The sequence below is a fragment of the Nerophis ophidion genome, linkage group LG01, assembly GCF_033978795.1.
Source record: "Nerophis ophidion isolate RoL-2023_Sa linkage group LG01, RoL_Noph_v1.0, whole genome shotgun sequence".
NCBI classification, from domain to species: domain Eukaryota; kingdom Metazoa; phylum Chordata; class Actinopteri; order Syngnathiformes; family Syngnathidae; genus Nerophis; species Nerophis ophidion.
The window spans coordinates 29948989-29969979 of NC_084611.1; the positions used below are offsets into that span (position 1 = coordinate 29948989).

Below are 20991 nucleotides of genomic sequence, written 5' to 3' on the forward strand. Positions count from 1 at the left end.
CTGTTCTTGTTTACGAATCACACAACGTGCCAACTTCACTGGATTTTGGTTTCGTACATGATTAATGCAACATTTTTTGTGATTAATCGCATGAGTTAACTCGTTATTTTTGATAGCTCCTTCTTTACGCATCGTGTTGCAAACAAATGTTATAAAACACAAACTCACCTTGGAAATTGTTGCAAATGTCTGGGAGAGTGGCTCCAACAGATCCCAGGAACAACATCTGAAGCCTAAGTCCAGAAAAGCAGAGTCCTAGGAACAGCCAAGATACTGCGCAGAGCCCTCAAACTCCCAGGCCTCTGGTAGCGGACCCGAGCTTGAGGATGACACAGATATCATGAATTGATTGACGTGGACCCCGACTTAAACAAGTTGGAAAACTTATTCGGGTGTTACCATTTAGTGTTTAATTGCAAGGAATATGTACTGTACTGTGCAATCTACTAATGAAAGTTTCAATCAATCAATCAAACCATCAGAAGGAGATTTTTATATATATATATATGTATATATATATATATATATTATATACATATATATACATAGATATATATATATATATATATATATCTATATATGTATATCTATATATATACATATATATATATAGATATAGATATATATATATATATGTATATATATATATATATATATACATATATGTATATATATATCTATATCTATATATATATATATATATATATATATATATATATATATATATATATATATATGTATATATATATATATATATATACATACACAGCCCGTTCCCGGCCGAATTTTCTTTTTAACACAATGCGGCCCCCGAGTCAAAAAGTTTGGGTACCCCTGCACTGGATGATACAAAAAGATGCAGTACCAATGTTGAACAGTGGGATTCCATTTACGCTCCATGGCATTTCACTTCTGTATGAATGAGTAAGGGCAGCACGGTGGTGGCATTTCCTCTTTTGTTGGTATTTTCCTGTAGCAGTTTCATGTCTTCCTTGAACGCTATTCCCCCGCACCTGCTTTGTTTTCGCAATCAAGGCTATGTAAGATATCCTTTGTTGTGGGGACGTTAATGATTGTTGTGTCGTGTACGGATGTATTTTGTGGATGCCGTCTGCTCCACAAGCTGTAAGTCTTTGCTGTTGTCCAGCATTCTGTTTTTGTTTACTTTGCAGCCAGTTCAGTTTTAGTTTCGTTTTGCACAGCCATCCCTAAGCTTCAATGCCTTTTCTTAGTCTTTTATTTATTTTTGGTTTAAGTGTTAGATACTAGCACGGTGAAAGAGGAGTTAGTACTTGTGCCTCACAGTACAAAGGTCCTGAGTTCAACCCCGGGCTCCGGATTTTTCTGTGTGGAGTTTGTATGTTCTCCTCACGACTGCGTGGGTTCCCTCCGGGTAGTAAGGCTTCCTCCTACTTCCAAGGACATGGAGGTGGATAGGTTGATTGGCAACACTAAATTGGCCCTCGTGTGTGAAATGTGAATGTTGTCTGTTTATCTGTGGGGGCAGCACGGTGGTGGCATTTCCTCTTTTGTTGGTATTTTCCTGTAGCAGTTTCATGTCTTCCTTGAACGCTATTCCCCCGCACCTGCTTTGTTTTCGCAATCAAGACTATGTAAGATATCCTTTGTTGTGGGGACGTTAATGATTGTTGTGTCGTGTACGGATGTATTTTGTGGATGCCGTCTGCTCCACAAGCTGTAAGTCTTTGCTGTTGTCCAGCATTCTGTTTTTGTTTACTTTGCAGCCAGTTCAGTTTTAGTTTCGTTTTGCACAGCCATCCCTAAGCTTCCATGCCTTTTGTTAGTCTTTTATTTATTTTTGGTTTAAGTGTTGGATACCAGCATGGTGGAATAGGGGTTAGTACGTGTGCCTCACTGTACAAAGGTCCTGAGTTCAACCCCGGGCTCGGGATCTTTCTGTGTGGAGTTTGCATGTTCTCCCCGTGACTGCGTTGGTTCCCTCCGGGTAATCCGGCTTCCTTCCTTCTTCCAATGACATGTAGGTGGAAGAGGTTGATTGGCAACACTAAATAGGCCCTAGTGTGTGAATGTGAATGTGAATGTTGTCTGTTTATCTGTGATGAGGTGGCGCCCAAATGCAGCTGAGATAGGCTCCAGCACTCCCCCGCAACTCCGAAAGGGACAAGCGGTAGAAAATGGATTGATGGATGAATGAGTGGCGCGTCTGTGTTGTGGGGGGGTCATGTGTGATTTAAACATTAACACCCCTTCCCTTTCTGGATAAAAAAAATATCCCAAGGTGAGCATCCTATTGCATATGGACATGCACACATGAGGTCTTGGGTGGTCCCCCCTCCCCCTCCCTCGCTGTTGCTTAGCAGCTAATAATAGTCGTGTTTGCTGAGTAATTTTTGCCCTTCTGGAACCAATCAGAAGTGAGCAAGCCTTGCAATTTGACAGCGGCAGGGGCGGGATTTGGAGTCCCCGCCCCCTTTCCTCCGTTAGGCCCCGCCTCCTGTCCCTCCCTCCTTTTGCACCCTTCCTCCTCCTCCTCCTCCTCCTCCTCGCCTTCCAAATGGAGAGAGCTCCTTTTCTCTTCTATTGAAAGTCAGAGTTGGCCCAGGGGAAGAGAGCACACACATCTCCGCACAATGCTACCAGCATCCAGCCTTCCGCCGTGGGGGAATCATCGCTCCTTTTAAGAGACACTAAAAACACTCTGCTACTTTTTTTTCCTTTTTTTTTTGCGGGCTTTGTTTTTCTACCTTCCTCCTCCCCCGGTGAATGCGGTGCAAAGGCAGCGGAGACCTCCGAATCACGCAATGTTGGGATGGACCGCGCACACTATTTTGACTCGCCCTCTCCAAGCGGACTATGAGGTCCTCGCTCCGAGCGAAACTTTGTCGGATTCCGCCGCCGTCGTCGTCGCCGTCTTTCGGGGAGACACACTCGAGAAGTGGGAATCGCTGAGCAGCGCGCCGTCCCCGCAAGATGGCCTCGGCTGCTAGTGCGCCCCCCGAGCCGGGGACAGGAGAACCCGGCCGGCCGAGGCTAACGCGGAGGACCCGGAGGAGCTCCAGCCGCGACCCGCCGCCGCCTCCTCCGCCGCTGCCGCCGGATTTGGACTACCTGCAGCGGCCGAGCTACTGCGACGCGGGCTTCGCTTTGGAACAGATCTCCCAGGTGCTTTCTTTTTTTTATTATTATTTTTTTTTACACGCTTCCTCTTGTTTTTAATACACATAACGGTCTCTTCTCGTGTCCGAACTTTGCGTGTTGTGCTCCGGCATGTTGCTCCATGTGGCTTTGCCTTCTTCTTCCTGCTCAAAAACATCCTAACTCTCCTCCGGTCCCTACTCGGGTCTCAGCACTAGTTGGACCACATGCAATGCCACCCTGAGTGTGTGTGCATACAGATGCTAATCGTAGTTTAAACCCGTTTTTTTTATGTATGTGTATGTGTGTGTATATAAGTATGTATATATATATATATATATATATATATATATATATATATATATATATATATATATATAAATATATATATATATATATATAAATATATATATATATATATATGTATGTGTATACTTGTGTGTGTGTATGAATGTATGTAGTTGTATGTATGCATGTATATACATATGTGTATATGTGTGTATGTATATGCGTGTGTATGCATGTGTGTGCATATATATGTGTATGTACATGTTTGTGTGTATGTGTGCATACATTTATGTAAATATGTATGTGTATATTTGTATATGTGTGTATGTATGTATGTATGTAGTTGTATATATGCATGTATATACATATGTGTATATGTATATATATGTATGTATGTATGCATGTGTGTATATATATATATGTGTGTATATACATGTTTGTGTGTATGTGTGCATACATTTATGTAAATATGCATGTATATGTGTATATATGTGTGTATGTATGTGTATATATATATATGTGTATGTGTGTGTATATATATATAAATACAGTGGGGCAAAAAAGTATTTAGTCAGACACCGATTGTGCAAGTTTTCCCACTTAAAATGATGATCTGTAATTTTCATCATAGGTACACTTCAACTGTGAGAGACAGAATGTGAAAAAAAAATCCAGGAATTCACATTGTAAGAATTTTAAAGAATTTTTTTGTAAATTATGGTGGAAAATAAGTATCTGGTCAACCATTCAAAGCTCTCACTGATGGAAGGAGGTTTTGGCTCAAAATCTCACGATACATGGCCCCATTCATTCTTTCTTTAACACGGATCAATCGTCCTGTCCCCTTAGCAGAAAAACAGCCCCAAAGCATGATGTTTCCACCCCCATGATTCACAGTAGGTGTGGTGTTCTTGGGATGCAACTCAGTATTCTTCTTCCTCCAAACACGACGAGTTGAGTTTATACCAAAATGGATACATGGATGATACAGCAAAGGATTGGTAGAATGTCATGTGGTCAGATGAAAGCAAAATAAAACAGCAGAAAACATTAAAAAATAAAACTCAGCAACCGATATTGGCAGTAAAAAGTTGTTTTGGCAATTGTTGGCTATGAATTCAAACCATAACCAAGCATGCATCACTAAAACTCTTGTCTCAAAGTAGGTGTCACAACCTGTCACATCACGTCATGACTTATTTTGAGTTTTTGGGGGTTTCTTACGCTCCTATTTTTGTGGGTTTTCCTCTTTTCTTGGTGTTTTCCTGTAGCAGTTTCATATCATCCTTGAACACTATTCCCCCACTCCTGCTTTGTTTTCGCAATCAACACTATTTATGTTGTGCAGACGCTATTCTTCTTTGTGGGGACATTGATGATTGTCGTGTCATGTACGGATGTACTTTGTGGACGCTGTCTGCTCAACACGTTGCAAGTCTTTGCTGTCGTCCGGCATTCTGTTTTTGTTTACTTTGCGGCCAGTTCAGTTTTAGTTTTTTTTTACATAGCCATCCCTAAGCTTTAATGCCTTTTCTTAGCGGCACTCGCCTGTTATTCATTTTTGGTTTAAATGTTAGATACAAGCACGGTGTAACAGGGGTTAGTACGTTTGCCTCACAATACGAAAGTCCTGGGTTCAATCCTGGGCTCAGGATCTTCTTGTGTGTAGTTTGCATGTTCTCCCGTGGGTTCCCTCTGGGTAGTCCGGCTTCCTCCCAGCCCCAAAGACATGCACCTGGGGATAGGTTGATTGGCAACACTAAATTGGCCCTCGTGTGTGAATGTTGTTTGCCTATCTGTTTTGGCCCTGCGAGGAGGTGGTGGCTTGTCCAGGGTGTACACCGCCTTCCACCCATGTTCAGCTGGGATAGGCTCCAGCACCCCCTGCCACCCCATAAGGGACAAGCGGTAGAAAATGGATGGGTGTTAGATACCTTTTTACCTACGCACTGCCTCCCGCATATTGTGGTCACAACAAACCATGTTCCTGACATCGAAAAAGCAAGTAGCTACCTGCTGCCACCTACTGTTATGGAAGAGTATTACACGGTTACTCTGCCGAGTGCTAGACGGCACAGACACTCAACAACGGCACATTTGCGGATTATGACTACTGGTTTGCAGAAAATATTTTTAACCCAATTAAGTGAAATTACATAATATCCCACGGCACACCAGACTGTATTGTGCCGTGGCACAGTGGTTGAAAAACACTGGTTTAAACAACTACTACATCAGACTGTCTCCAACTTTTTCCACTAAATCAAACATGTGGCTACCAAAGGCAACTCAAAATGAGCAAAAAAGTGTGCATAAATTAATGGTAAACTACAGAGAAACATAAATTCATTGCATCAACTGGAATGAAAAAGCTGTAACAGTGTGCAATTTACACAAAAAGTAGACCTTTTGGTGTCTATTTTTGGCTACATTTTCCTTCAATGCAGGTGTTGTTACCGTTTTAAGGATTAATTGTGTTAGAAGAGGTCCATATAAAGCATTGTTCTATTCCATATGTGTATATGGACTTAGGGATGGGTACCGATTCCCAGGATAACGGTAGTCAATAGTTCCAATTTTTGGTACTTTTGTGTGTGTTAATGAATATTGATTATTGCATTTCTGAGTCAATTACTTTGTTGGCATTGGGAAATTGCAACATTACCCAGAGGTAGTTTGGTGGCGTTCGCTCTCAGTGCTGCTGGAGTGATGGCCAAGTGTTAAAGATATAAGATGGTTATATCACGGTTATTGTGACCAAAATGTTTACCTTTTAGTATTATCGCAATATTTTTGAATATTAAAATCACACTGGAATCTTTAGATTTTTAATAACTAAAATAGGTACACTGTTAGATATTTCTTATGCTTAACTGATAGTGCTTTGGTCTTAGTATTTAATCTGTTTTGATTCCAATTTTTTTTTTTTTGAAATATTGTTTTTTACTTCAACACTTCCAGATGTATATAAATGAAAAGTGTGTCTCAAATTAAATATGTTATTATTATTTTTTATTTCTGGCGAACGTTCTACTTTTGGTTGTCCTCCGTGTCATATTTCTCTGATCTAACCTTCTGTGCCATGATAGCACAGCATGTATGTTCAATGTGCACCAGTGAATATGTTAGTTGCTCAGACAGTAATGTGTTTAACACGTTTATATTGGGGTATGTTGCTTCTTAAGACCTTAATGTCTCTAGTTTTCATGTTGGCATTGAAGCGAGCAAGCTAACATGAGTTTATCGAAATTAAGTTATTTATCACGTTTTTTTCCCATCATTTTATTTTTAAAATTGTAATACTAATCGTTGGGAGTTTTACGACATCTCTAGTTACGTCACACGCAAACCAGGTGCTGTAACATGGCAGCGATGAACTGTACATAAATCGGCGCCTGATAAGACCGGTGGGATTTTGCCTAAGAAGTACCAGAATCAGTGGCAATCCCTATATAGGCAAGTCAACTATATTTGTCTGTTGGGCCACATTTCCAGAAAGCTGAGGGACTGCTCCCTTCACTATTCTTCTTTTGTATATTCCTGAGAAACGTTTTTGGTTCAGAGTTAAGCTTGTGGAGAAAAATACCATGTTATGCAAAACACAAGTGTCCACTGCAATGCTTGAACCTGAACAGTTTTAACTCAAACCTAAACATGGCTAGTCGTAAATTAAAACACAAGCGATATGTTTACACATGTCCAAGTACGAAGAATAAGATCTTTATTGTCACATTTACATCGTACGTAAAGCAAAATGTGGTCTCTGCATTTGACCTATCCTCTCTTGAGTAGCAGTAGGCAGCCATAGTCTAGCGCCCGGGGACCGTATCTGGCTCATCGTGGTTTGGCCTTTCGGTTGGTGAAGCCTCCCTGTGTGGGCAAACCAGAGGGCAATGTAGGCGTAGTGTCATGCCTAAGGGCACAATGGCAAGTGACTAGGGTGGCAGAAGCTAGAATCGTACCAGGAACCCTCAAATTTCTGGACGGCCGCTCTACCCGCTAAGCCACTTAGTTCCACGATACAACAGCTTGTCAAAGATCTGTCCCCCGGGCCGCCATTTGAATAGCCCTGGCATACTGTAGCTTCTACATGAGGTGTGACAAACTCGTTTTTATTATATATTATTACCATGAATTGATTAATGTGGACCCCGGCTTAAACAAGTTGAAAAACTTATTCGGGTGTTGCCATTTAGTGGTCAATTGTACGGAATATGTACTGTACTGTGCGATCTACCAATAAAAATTTCAATCACTCAATCAAAATTGAGGGACACATTGCAGTTATGGCTGCCCTCACAGGGCCGTTTGTAACAGTGAATATATATGAATGTAAACGTATCATAGCCTCGTTACACAATTTTCATTGGCAGTTGTGTTTGTTTGAAATTGTAAGTCCAGGTGACAAGCAGATATTTAAGTAAAACAAAAAAAAGCTAGGAATAAATCTTCTTACATGATCAGATAATATTAAAGTTAGACAAATATGGTACATTTTGCATGAAAGTGCTTTATTGAAGCATGGTATTTCAAGGCTTTTGCAGGCCAAATATTATAATGTGTCAGACCAGATCTGGCCCCTGTACCTTGAGTTTGGCACCTATGCTTATAGTTCATATTTGCTATTATATGGACATTCGATTCCAGAACTCCTTCATTCCGCACTCCATCCAGCGGTATAATCACTCGCCATACAGTAATAGATGATATCTGTCTATTACCTGACTGCTTCTATGCTAGGTACCTTTCTTTGTTTATAATGTATATTGTCTGCTGGATCTACTCTCTATTTTATGCTGCAGCTGTTGCATATACTGTAATATTGTACATGGTATTTGTTATATATTGTATATATTATATAAAAATATAACATAATATTTTCTACCGCTTATTCCCTTTGGGGTCGCTGGGGGCACTGGAGCCTATCTCAGCTACAATATACTGTATATATAATATGTAAATATTACATATGTTATTTTATATTGCTATAACGGTACATTTTTAGTCTACTTTATACCTGCATTATCCTTTTCATCCTTACACTTTCCATCCTTTGTAACTGAGCTACTGTGTGGAACAATTTCCCTTGTGTATTTATTAAAGTATGTAGTAGTATCTTATGGTTGCTAATAAAGAGATGCCCTTGATTCTAAAGCAGGGGTGTCAAACGTACGGCCTGCGGGCCGGATCAGGCCCGTGAACAGGTTCTATCCGGCCCGCGGGATGAGTTAGCCAAGTATAAAAATGAGCCAAAATTTTTGAATGAAAACAAAAATGCTGTTCTAAATGTGTCCACTGGATGTCGCAATAGCAATTAATTGTATCTTTGTAGATCAGTGTTAGGGAACCTTTGGCTCTCGAGCCAGATGTGGCTCTTTTGATGACTGCTTCCAGCTCTCAGATAAATCTTAGCTTACATTGCTTAACAAAATAATTATGAATAATTCTGCTGGTAATCACGGTGCTAAAAAAAAACGTTTAAAATACAAAACATTCTCATGCATTTTATCTATCGATCCGTTTTCTACAGGACTTGTTCAAGAAGTCGCATTAATGCTAATAAGTATTTTATTTATTATTGGTTAGTTTTAGAATATCAATGTTATTAAAAAGAATAAGAGACTTATAATGCTATACAAATGTTGGTCTTACTTTAAAATGCACACATTTAGTTGTATTCAATGTTAAAAAATATTATTATGGCTCTCACGGAAGTCCATTTTAAAATATTTGGCTTTCATGGTTCTCTCAGCCAAAAAGGTTCCCTACCCCTGTTGTAGATGATATCCATATGTAAAAATTATTAACCCAAAAATATTAACCACATAATGTTAGTGCGCCAGTCGAAGAAAATGAGCAAACTACATATAAAAACATCCTTTAATTTGGTTTTGAGATTATTTTTTTGTCTTGATAGATTGAAAATTAACACCATTAAATTGACGAATTAACATTATTACATAATTTATTCGGAAAGTATAAATAACGACAAATAAAGATGGAATATTATCAACCGTGCAACATGTAAGTGTAAAAAAACCTCAACAACATTACCATTTGTACATTTCCAGAATGTGCTTGTTGTATTTTTAAACACAGAAAACAATCTGAAGTTGTCTTTATTTTTAAGTTTTCGTGCCTTGATTTTACCAGCTCGGCCCACTTTGGAGTAGATTATTCTCCATGTGGCCCCCGATATAAAAATGAATTTGACACCCCTGTTCTAAGGCATGTGTGCTCCAATGACAATCTCAACCTCACCTGCACAGGTAAGTGCATCTTCATCACCTAGTGAAACCAGATTATTAATGCAATTTCTCTGCTGTCTGTTTGTCTTTAGGGGAAGGCGACCGGGAGGAAAGCGCCGCTATGGCTGAGAGCAAAGTTCCAGAGACTTTTATTCAGGCTGGGCTGTTACATACAAAAGAACTGTGGAAAGTTTTTAGTGGTGGGCCTCATGATTTTCGGCGCTTTCGCGGTGGGCCTACGAGCAGCTAATTTGGAGACGGATGTGGAGAAACTGTGGGTAGAAGGTAAGACTCTCTTGTTCGTTGTGTTTTCTTTGCATGGCTGTGGAGGAATGTGCCAAACAAAGGCACTTTTAAAGAAGTGCAGTTGTTTGTCTTTTGGTAAGTGTCCAAGACAACACACTGACTAAATGGATTCGTCAGAACTTACGTTTCAGTGTCTCCAACCAATATGTACCATAAAGCAAAGTTGTAATTAAGTTCATAAGCAGCTTTTGGGGGGGTAGAGGATTTTTTATTTTTTCTGCTTTGCCAAAGCCGCCATTTTGTGTGTGAGTGTGTGTGCATATGTGTGTGTGTGCGTGGGTGCGTGTGCGCCTGCCCCCAGCAGTTGAATGCTCACAGACTGTGTGTGTGGTCTCCGTTTTGGACAGCTCTCAACTTTCCAAAAAAGATTTGCCTCCGGCTGCAAGGGGAGGGAGGAGGAAGAAAGCGAGAGAGAAAGAGACACAGAGTGAAGACAGGAACTTGTGTTTGTGAGGAGAATTGTAAACCTTCTTGCTTGTTGTTGCTTCAGCAGGAAAATATACAGAATGAAAGAAAGGATAAGAAAAAAAGAGAGGCTGCGCTTTGGTGGTGGTGGTAGTGTTGGAGAGAAGAGGAGGGGGGTCACAGCGGCTGTGCTTTTTTCTTTCTTTCTTTCCTTTGATCCACATTCCAGCACTGTCGTCTGGCGGATTCATGAATGGAAGAGCTGATGTATTTATTTTTTTCCGGTCAATATATACTGACTATTTGCATCTGTAGTTGCCTTGTTTTGGTGTGAGGTCCATTTATGCGCCAGGTTGGCTCAATATGTCACATCGGTAACTAATTTGAATAACACAAGTAAGAATAATGTAGTCACTGCTTTGCAGGCTTTTTTGATCAAAATGGCAACAAAAAATTTCCCCCCTGTCATGCAAAACTGATTTCTTAGTGATGTACCTACAGTGACGTGTCACTAGAGCCTGTTTATGAACACCAAACGTAAGACAAGTCTATAATCTCCGTCATTTGTTTGCTCCATTTTTGAGAACGGATGAGCCAAGACGAACATTTTTGAAAATTAGTTTTCTTACCGTGATAAAAGAAAAAAACGGCGTGCTAATGGAAATGATAGCTATCCCTTGCTGTCAAAATGTGATTGTAATGTAGTGTTGTCCCGATACCAATAGTTTGGTACCTCCACCAACATTATTTCGATACTTTTCGGTGCTTTTCTAAATAAAGGGTAACCACAAAAATTGCATAATTGGCTTTATTTTAACAAAAAATCTTGCGGTACATTAAATATCTGTTTCCTATTGCAAGTTAGTCTTAAATAAAATAGTGAACATACAAGACAACTTGTGTTTTAGTAGAAAGTAAGCAAACAAAGGCTCCTAATTTAGTCTGCTGACATACGTCGTAACATATTGTCATTTTCTGTTCTATTATTTTGTCAAAATGATTAAGGACAAGTGGTACAAAATGAATTATTAATCTACTTGTTCATTTAAAGTTAATATCTGCTTACTTTCTCTTTTACCATGTTCTATGTACACTTCTGTTAAAATGTAATAATCATTTATTCTTCTGTTGTTTGATACTTTATATTAGTTTTGGATGATACCACAAATTTGGCCATCAAACTACCAAGTCGTTACAGGATCATACATTGGTCATATTCATGTGTCCAAAGACATACTACCTGAGTTTATAAACATAATATATAGATATTTTAAAAACGAAAAACGATGTTGTGATGCCACAAAATATCGACGTAATCATGGTTGTATCAACTACCGTATTTTTCAGATTATATGTCGCTCCGAAGTATAAGTCGCACCGGACAAAAAGGCATAATAAAGAAAGGAAAAAACATATATATGTTGCACTAGAGTATAAGTTGCATTTTTGGGGGCAAATTTATTTGATAAAATCCAACACCAAGAATAGACATTTGAAAAGCAATTTAAAATAATAAAGAATAGTGAACAACAGGCTGAATAAGTGTACGTTATATGACGCATAAATAACCAACTGAGAAGGTGCCTGGTATGTTAACGTAACATATCATAGTAAGATTCATTCAAATAACTATAACATATAGAACATGCTATATGTTTACCAAACAATCTGTCACTCCTAATCGCTAAATCCGATGAAATCTTCTTCCTCTGTGTCGCTTCTAAATAATATTATTTGATATTTCACGGTAATGTGTTAATAATTTCACACATACGTAACTCGCTCCAGAGTATAAATCGCACCCCCAGTCAAACTATGAAAATAACTGCGACTTCTAATCCGAAAAATACGGTAGATACGTTCCTGGACTTGGTATCATTACAGTGGATGTTAGGTGTAGATCCACCAATTTTGACGCCGGTGAGGCATGGTGTGTAGTAAAGCATGTTTAGCTATTCCCCGTCCTGCAGGGATGATACATGTAGGAAACATACTTTATTTGTCGCCATGGAGGCGAGGATTAGTGATTTAGAAGTAGCTAAAACACTGCCGACTGCGGATGGACGATTGTTGCTAGCTAGCTAGCCATGTCTTAAAGCACCTCTTCCTGAGGGCGTTTCAGTGTTATAACCTCACCTTTGTCGTTAGTTTTTGAGCCAAAATGCGCCCGTTCTCCCTTTTCTGTTCACACACTGTCTGTTTGTAAGTACTCTGTGATGGGCGCGACCGAACCTAAACCAGCAATTTCATGATGTGATGATGACAAGGGTGCGGAGGGGTGGTGGACCGGTACTTTTCAGAGGCGGTATAGTACTGAATATGATTTATTAGTATACTAATACCGGTATACCGTTCAACCCTAGTGTAATGTTAGTATGTAGCTCACAGTGTGGCTAACATCTGTGTCTTCCTGTCCTACTCCTTAATGTTACGTCGTTGTATGTGATATATGCCATATATTGTCATGGACAAGTGACTAGGGATGTAACGATATGAACATTTCATATCACGGTTATTGTGGCCCTATTATCATGGTATTGTTGAATGTGCTCAAAAAGTACTCATACACACTTATAACTAAGATGTATTGGAAAAAATAAATACGATCTAGAAAAAAAATTGGGTGTGTCACATCCAATTTATGTGACGTCAATCAAATTTACGTTCTGTTGTCATTTTCCTTCGAGAATTGATCGATCTCTAATAGATCACAGATTGTAGGTTTAATGTGCACAATTGAATATCTTAGTTGTTTACACAGTAATGTGTTTATAGAAGTTTAGATTGGGGTATGTTGTTCCTTAATGGGGAAAGACGTTAATGTCTCTTGTATTAATGTCAGCATTTAAGCTAACTAGTTAGCATACATCCGTAACGTGGATACATATGCAAAAGTGGAATATATTTATCTGTACAGTAATATATCGATTTATATCTGCTCCTTCTTTTGTAAATGCAAACACTCTGCACCTTATATGCTCTTTTATCCTGCATTTAAATGAGCTAATGCAACAAAATTTTGTTCTTATCTGTACTGTAAAGTTCGAATTTGAATGACAATAGGGAACTCTAAGTCTGAATCTAAGTGTAAGCTGCAAGTTGTAAGTTTATCAAAGTTTTATCAATCACGGTTTTACAATAACTTCAATTTAAAGCGGTAATACTAAATAACAGTGAGAAGTTTTGCCACAGTTTATCATTATACAGTTTATTGTTTCATCCCTACGAGTGACAGTGTGTATCCAAAAAATGGATAAAGTATACAATAGTGGACAAACACAGCTCATTAAGGCCTACTGAAATGAGATTTTCTTATTTAAACGGGGATAGCAGGACCATTCTATGTGTCATACTTGATCATTTCGCGATATTGCCATATTTTTGCTGAAAGGATTTAGTAGAGAACATCAACGATAAAGTTTGCAACTTTTGGTCGCTAATAAAAAAGCCTTGCCTTTACCGGAAGTAGCAGACGATGACATCACCGGTGTGAGAGCTCCTCACATCCTCACATTGTTTATGATTTGAGCCTCCAGCAGCAAGAGCTATTTGGACCGAGAAAGCGACAATATCCCCATTAATTTGAGCGAGGATCAAAGATTCGTGCATGAGGAAATCTAGAGTTAAGTACTAGAAGAAAAAATTTAAAAAAAATTTAAAAAGGCGATTGCATTGGGAGCGATTCAGATGTTTTTAGACACATTTACTAGGATAATTCTGGGAAATCCCTTATCTTTCTTTTGTGTTGCTAGTGTTTTAGTGAGTTAAATAGTACCTGATAGTCGGAGTCGTGTGTCCACGGATGTGTTGATGCCAGTCTCTGAGAGAAGTCACGAAGCTGCAGCAGGACAGAAGCTCCGCTGTTCTCTGGTAAGAGGCGACGTTTTACCACAATTTTCTCACCAAAACCTGCCGGTTGACAAGTTGACATGTTCGCTTGACCGCCGTGATCCATAGAAAAGCTTCACCTCTGGGAATTTTAAACAAAGAAACACCGTGTGTTTGTGTGGCTAAAGGCTAAAGCTTCCCACCTCCATCTTTCTACTTTGACTTCTCCATTATTGATTGAACAAATTGCACATGATTCAGCAACACAGATGTCCAAAATACTGTGTAATTGCGCGATTAAAAGAGACGACTTTTAGCCGCAAGTGTTGCTGGGCTAATATGTCCCCTCCAACCAAGGGGCGGCATGGCATAGTGGGTAGAGCGGCCGTGCCAGAAAACTGAGAGTTGCAGGTTCACTTCCCACCTATTGACATCCAAATCGCTGCCGTTGTGTCCTTGGGCTGGACACTTCACCCTTGCCCCCAGTGCCGCTCACACTGGTGAATGAATGATTGGTGGCGGTCGGAGGGGCCGTAGGCGCAAACTGGCAGCCACGCTTCCGTCAGACTACCCCAGGGCAGCTGTGGCTACAGATGTAGCTTACCACCACCAGGTCTGAATAAATGATGGGTTCCTACTTCTCCGTGAGCGTTTTGAGTATCTAACAATAGAAAAGCGCGATATAAATCTAATCCATTATTATTATTCTAATAACGTCACAAACACACGTCGTCATACGCGTCATCATTCCGCGACGTTTTCAACAGGAAACTCCGCGGGAAATTTAAAATTGTAATTTAGCAAACTAAAAAGGCCGTATTGGCATGTGTTGCAATGTTAATATTTCATCATTGATATACAAACTATCAGACTGCGTGGTCGGTAGTAGTGGGTTTCAGTAGGCCTTTAGCTTTAAAGTTACAGAGAGTTCTCAGTTAGGCATGCTAAAAACTTTTTAAAAATGTCCTAATCCAGCATCGGGGTTAAATCCTTGACAACAAACTTCCAATACACTTTTGGTTAGACCTCTAATACCTTTTTAATATTGTTAAAAAAGACTGTAGTATGAGACCTTGGATGGGCGATATGGCCTAAAATCCATATCGCAATATACTGTATTTTGTAGCCTGTATATACTGTACAATACAAATCACAATATATTATTTAGTATGTAAAATATAATAATACCATTTCGCAATGGTTGCAAGGGCTCCTAACTTACTGCTGACGTATGCAGCTATGTATTGTGTCATTTCCGGGTGTATTATTTTCTCAAAAATATTATTAATCTACGTTTTGTTTTACTGATTACTGTCTGTTGTAACATGGTTCTATCCACACATTAAAAAAAACCCGCTTATTGTTATGTTTAATTTGATACTTTACATTAGGGCTGGGCGATATATCGATATATACGATATATCGCAGGTTTGTCTCTGTGCGATATAGAAAATGACTATATCGTAATATTCGATTATATGTTCTCACACATGTGCTTTAAGCTGCGTGCATTACATTATCAATCAATCAATCAATCAATGTTTATTCATATAGCCCTAAATCACAAATGTCTCAAAGGACTGTACAAACCATTACGACTACGACATCCTCGGAAGAACCCACAAAAGGGCAAGGAAAACTCACACCCAGTGGGCAGGGAGAATTCACATCCAGTGGGACGCCAGTGACAATGCTGACTATGAGAAACCTATGAGAGGACCTCAGATGTGGGCAACCCCCCCCCCTCTAGGGGACCGAAAGCAATGGATGTCGAGCGGGTCTAACATGATACTGTGGAAGTTCAATCCATAGTGGCTCCAAAACAGCCGCAAGAGTTCAGTTAATTACTGGCGTGTCTCACTCCTTCTCGTCTGTACTTCTCACAGAGACGTGAAATAAGCCCGCCTTCTTACATACGTCACATATGAAATGTCACGCATGTAGCGTCACACGCTCTCGCCAAGAGCTAGGCTAACGTTAGCTGAGGCAGGTCGAGTTGCATTTAGCTGCAGGCATCACACAACAGGCGTTTCTCTCTCAATCCTCGTCTCTCATTCTGACAGATACGGAAAACAAGCCCGCCTTCTTACATACGTCACTTACTCTCGCGAGTCTAGCGTCATAGCTCTCGCCGATCAGAGAGAGAGAGAAGGTGCGAAATTTATCACAAATGGAGGAAGAACAATAACTGCCCAACATAAAGAGCAGGGGGTCCATCATCTGGCGGTGGTTTGGCTCCAAGAGGGAAGATATTCAGCAGACAACAGCAATATGCTGTTCAATGTATATACTCTGATGATTAACCTGTGTGATGACTGTATTATGCTGATAGTATATATTTGTACCATGAATTGATTGACTTGGACCCCGACTTAAACAAGTTGAAAAACTTATTCGGGTGGTACCATTTAGTGGTCAATTGTACGGAATATGTACTGCACTGTGCAATCTACTAATAAAAGTTTCAATCAATCAATGCAAAGTATGCAGCAGAAGTGTTACTACAAAAAGGTAGCAACACTATTAATTTGTTCTTTCATTTAAAAAGTCAGCTGTGAGAGAATGAAGTGTATTTAATGGATACAGTTTTGGTCAATTGACTAAGTTGTGATTTCCGTCTCTGCATGAAAGTTTAAAAGTAGCATATATGAATGCAGTATGAAGAATAATGTTTTAATGTAGACACATAGAATCATCATACTGCTGTGACTATATGCATCAAGTGTTCATTCAAGGCCAAGGCAAAATATCGTACTATATATCGTATATCGCAAAATGGCATAAAAATATTGCGATATTAATAAAAGCCAATATCGCCCAGCCCTACTTTACATTAGTTTTGGGCAATACTACACATTAAAGCAGTGGTTCTCAACCTTTTTTCAGTGATGTACCCAGTGCGAACATTTTTTTAATTCAAGTACCCCCTAATAAGAGCAAAGCATTTTTGGTTGAAAAAAAGAGCTAAAGAAGTAAAATACAGCACTATGTCATCAGTTTCTGATTTATTAAACTGTATAACAGTGCAAAATATTGCTCATTTGTAGTGGTCTTTCTTGGACTATTTGGAAAAAATATATATAAAAATAACTAAAAACGTGTTGGAAAATAAACAAGTGATTCAATTATAAATAAAGATTTCTACACATAGAAGTAATCATCAATTTAAAGTGCCCTCTTTGGGGATTGTAATAGAGATCCATCTGGATTCATGAACTTAATTCTAAACATTTCTTCACAAAAAAAGAAATCTTTAACATCAATATTTATGGAACATGTCCACAAATAATCTAGCTGTCAACACTGAATATTGCATATATTTTTTTTTCACAGTTTATGAACTTCCGCCCGATTGTAGCTGAGATAGGAAATCAGCGCCCCCCGCGACCCCAAAAAGGGACAACCAGTAGAAAATGAATGGATGGATGGAGTTTACATTCATATTTTGTTGAACTATTATTCAATAAATATATTTATAAATGTTTTTTTAATTGCTGGTATTTTTAGAATATTAAAAAAAAAATCTTACGTACCCCTTGGTATACCTTCAAGTACCCTAGGGGCACGCGTACCCCCATTTGAGAACCACTGCATTAGAGTATCGATCCAATACTAAGTAATTACAGGGGCAGTATTGGTCATACCAATGCTGATACTGGACCCCGATTTAAACAAGTTGAAAAACGTATTCGGGTTTTACCATTTAGTGGTCAGTTGTACGGAATATGTACTGTACTGTGCAATCTACTAATAAAAGTCTCAATCAATCAAAACTGATACAGATACTTCAAAGTTTCAAGATTATTGAACTATTACATTTTTTATCACAATAATAATCCGACAAAAACACATTAGGATTTACTTATTATTTTTATTACATTCAATATTTTGAACATAATAAAGCAAACACACAAAAAGTACTATTGGCTCTGATTTAAATCCTTTGGTTTTTGCCCTTAAAGTTCACCTGTCTCCAAGGATTTATTTCCAAGTTTGTAAACAATAACAGTCACAAAAAAACTATATTCAATCAATCAATCAATCAATGTTTATATATAGCCCTAAATCACTAGTGTCTCAAAGGGCTGCACAAACCACAACACAAACCACTACGACATCCTCGGTAGGCCCACATAAGGGCAAGGAAAACTCACACTCAGTGGGACGTCGGTGACAATGATGACTATGAGAACCTTGGAGATATTTAGAAATTTATTAGAATTTTGCGATAATAAAGCATATTTATCTAATCACTAAAGCTACTATACTTGATAATGTTACTGTTGATGTTTGTATCAATCCGCCACTCCTGTTTTCATTCATGTACTCTAGCTAATCGGTTAGCATGGCTTCTTTTATCCTCCCAAGCCGAATAGTGTAGCATGTTTAGCTCAAGAGATAATGATTCTTGTAAGAAACTTAGTTTAGTTTCCTGCCGTGAATGCGAGGTATCATGATTCGCGCTGTCGAGGGACGTTAGCCACGAGCAACGACCCGACAGTACATTGTGTTGAGTACACTGTCGTTCGCTTGTCACTGTCAAATTTGCAGGACATGGGTAGAATGTTTCATCACCATGCATTATCACAATATAACAATTGTATTAAAAGCTTTATCGTTGGCCGTATTATATTGCATATCGCCTATACCAGGGGTCTGCAACCCGCGGCTCTTCAGCTCCAAAAAATTAGGGGAAAAATAATTTTTTTGTTTTAATATGGTTTCTGTTGGAGGACAAACATGACACAAACCTTCCTAATTGTTAGAAATCCCACTGTTTGTATTAAACATGCTTCACTAATGAGAGTATTTGGTGAGCGCCGTTTTGTCCTTCAAATTTTGGTGGTCTTTGAGCTCACCATAGTTTTTTTTTACATGTACAAATTTCTCCGACGCTGCCACAGAAAGAGGTCTTTTATGCCACTCCTTCTATATCTCGTTTTGTCCACCAAATGTTTTATACTGTGCGTGAATGCACAATGGTGGCCTTTGTTGATGGTATTAACTTCTGTGGAGTGCTAATCAGGCATATTTGGTCACTGCATGACTGCAAGCTCATCAATGCTATCATGCTATGTATAATAGCTGTATGTACATATTGCATCATTATGCCTCGTTCGTAGGTACCGTATTTCTGAGCTCATTTTAATTTCCTTTACGTATGTCCTCTATGTATTTAATTTATATTTGCATGTCTCATGACACACATTATCTGTATGTAATCTTGGCTGCATTTCTGATGTTGTTCCAGACCACAGCAAACATTACCCATCCTGCAAAACACTGTTGTTTTGTAAATATATGTCCAAAACCACACTGTTGTTATTAGATTAAATTGTTTTGGGTTGTTGAGCATGGTCGGATACACGAAACGTACAGCTCGTTGTCTATAGCATCAACTTTTACTGTCTGACCTGTTCTCACACACACACACACACACACACACACACACACACACACACACACACACACACACACACACACACACACACACACACACACACACACACACACACACACACACACACACACACACAAAGCCCAGGCCTCAGTGGTTTCCTAGGTCCTGTATGTGAGGGGTTCCAGATGTTATTGGGGAGAGATGTGTTTGTTTTGATTAGACTACACAGCTGAGGGATAGATTAGTTCTGCCTGGACTGTGGAACGCCGTGCATTAGTGTGGTGGTGGTGATGATGATAGGTGGGAGGAGGTGTACTGGCTCCGTCGTCCTCGAGGAAAGAGAAGAGGGAATGAGCGGGACGGAGCGGCTGTTTATGTTTCATTTGGAGCTGCCCTCCGCAACCGACCCGTGATCGACCCCGCCTGGGAAGCTGTGTGGGCCCCGTGGACACACTTGCACCCGCCTCGGAACTACGAGGCCTTACGCTGCCCCCCTTTCACCCGGATGGTCTCCACTCGTCAGGGTGCTCGCTCAGCAGAGTTGATAAACACTCTGACACCGGAAGTTGTGTTTATTAGACAAAGAGACAGAGAGCGATGTGGACCGAGAGGCTTGCTTATACAAAGAGGTGAACTTGTCAAACCCCACAGGCTGCTTTTGCTAAATATTATGCTCAGGATCTTTCCCTGCGTGGATAAATGCCATGTTTATGCCAACTGCGGCACTCACAGGAAATAATTTGCGAGAACAGGAAGTTGTAGTATTGTTGTTTTGCAAACCGCCCCCCCATCCCGCCCGACCTCCAACTGACTCGTTTATGCTCGTCTCGCAAAGATTCAAGTTGCAGATGAGTCATGAGGATTTCATGATTATCCACTTTTAAGCCGTATTAATGATGATGTCGGGACCAGGGGGGAATAAAAAATAAAACCCCACATGTTTTTTTTTTGTTTTTGTTTTTTAAAGAGCTCCACCCGGCTGCTAAGTGGAAAACGGAGCCATCCCTCAGCATTCGAGGTGCAGGCAAACACAGGCCAAATTGTAAAGTAAATAGCCCCACCACCTGCATCTAATTACAACTGTATCACATGAACATTAGCCTCCCTCTAAGACGGGCCCTCAAATGTTCTTGCACTAAAAGGACGGCCGAGCACATGGTTCAGGCTGGGCAGAATTTCAGAGTGACGCCGGAGCTTTGAGTTGAAGCTGTGGTTAGCATGTAGCTTTAGATTTCACATGCAAGAACCGTGCACGTGTGGCCTCTGCTTTCAAATTACCTCTATCGAGAATTTATCTGCGTTTGACCTTAGGGCTGGGCGATATATCGATATACTCGATATATCGCAGGTTTGTCTCTGTGCGATATAGAAAATGACTATATTGTGATATTCGAGTAT

The 20991-nt window shown here is 39.6% G+C and overlaps 1 protein-coding gene across 2 annotated transcripts in view; it reads left to right on the forward strand.

Moving 5' to 3' along the window:
• The first annotated feature begins 2541 nt into the window (after positions 1-2541).
• ptch1 (patched 1) overlaps positions 2542-20991 on the forward strand; it is a 174245-nt gene continuing 155795 nt past the window's right edge. For both annotated transcript variants that reach the window (XM_061900523.1, XM_061900533.1), the window contains exons 1-2: positions 2542-3144; positions 9746-9938. In XM_061900523.1, coding sequence (XP_061756507.1) covers positions 2953-3144; positions 9746-9938 — 385 coding nt within the window. In that variant the 5' untranslated portion in view covers positions 2542-2952. The remainder of the gene's footprint in view (positions 3145-9745; positions 9939-20991) is intronic.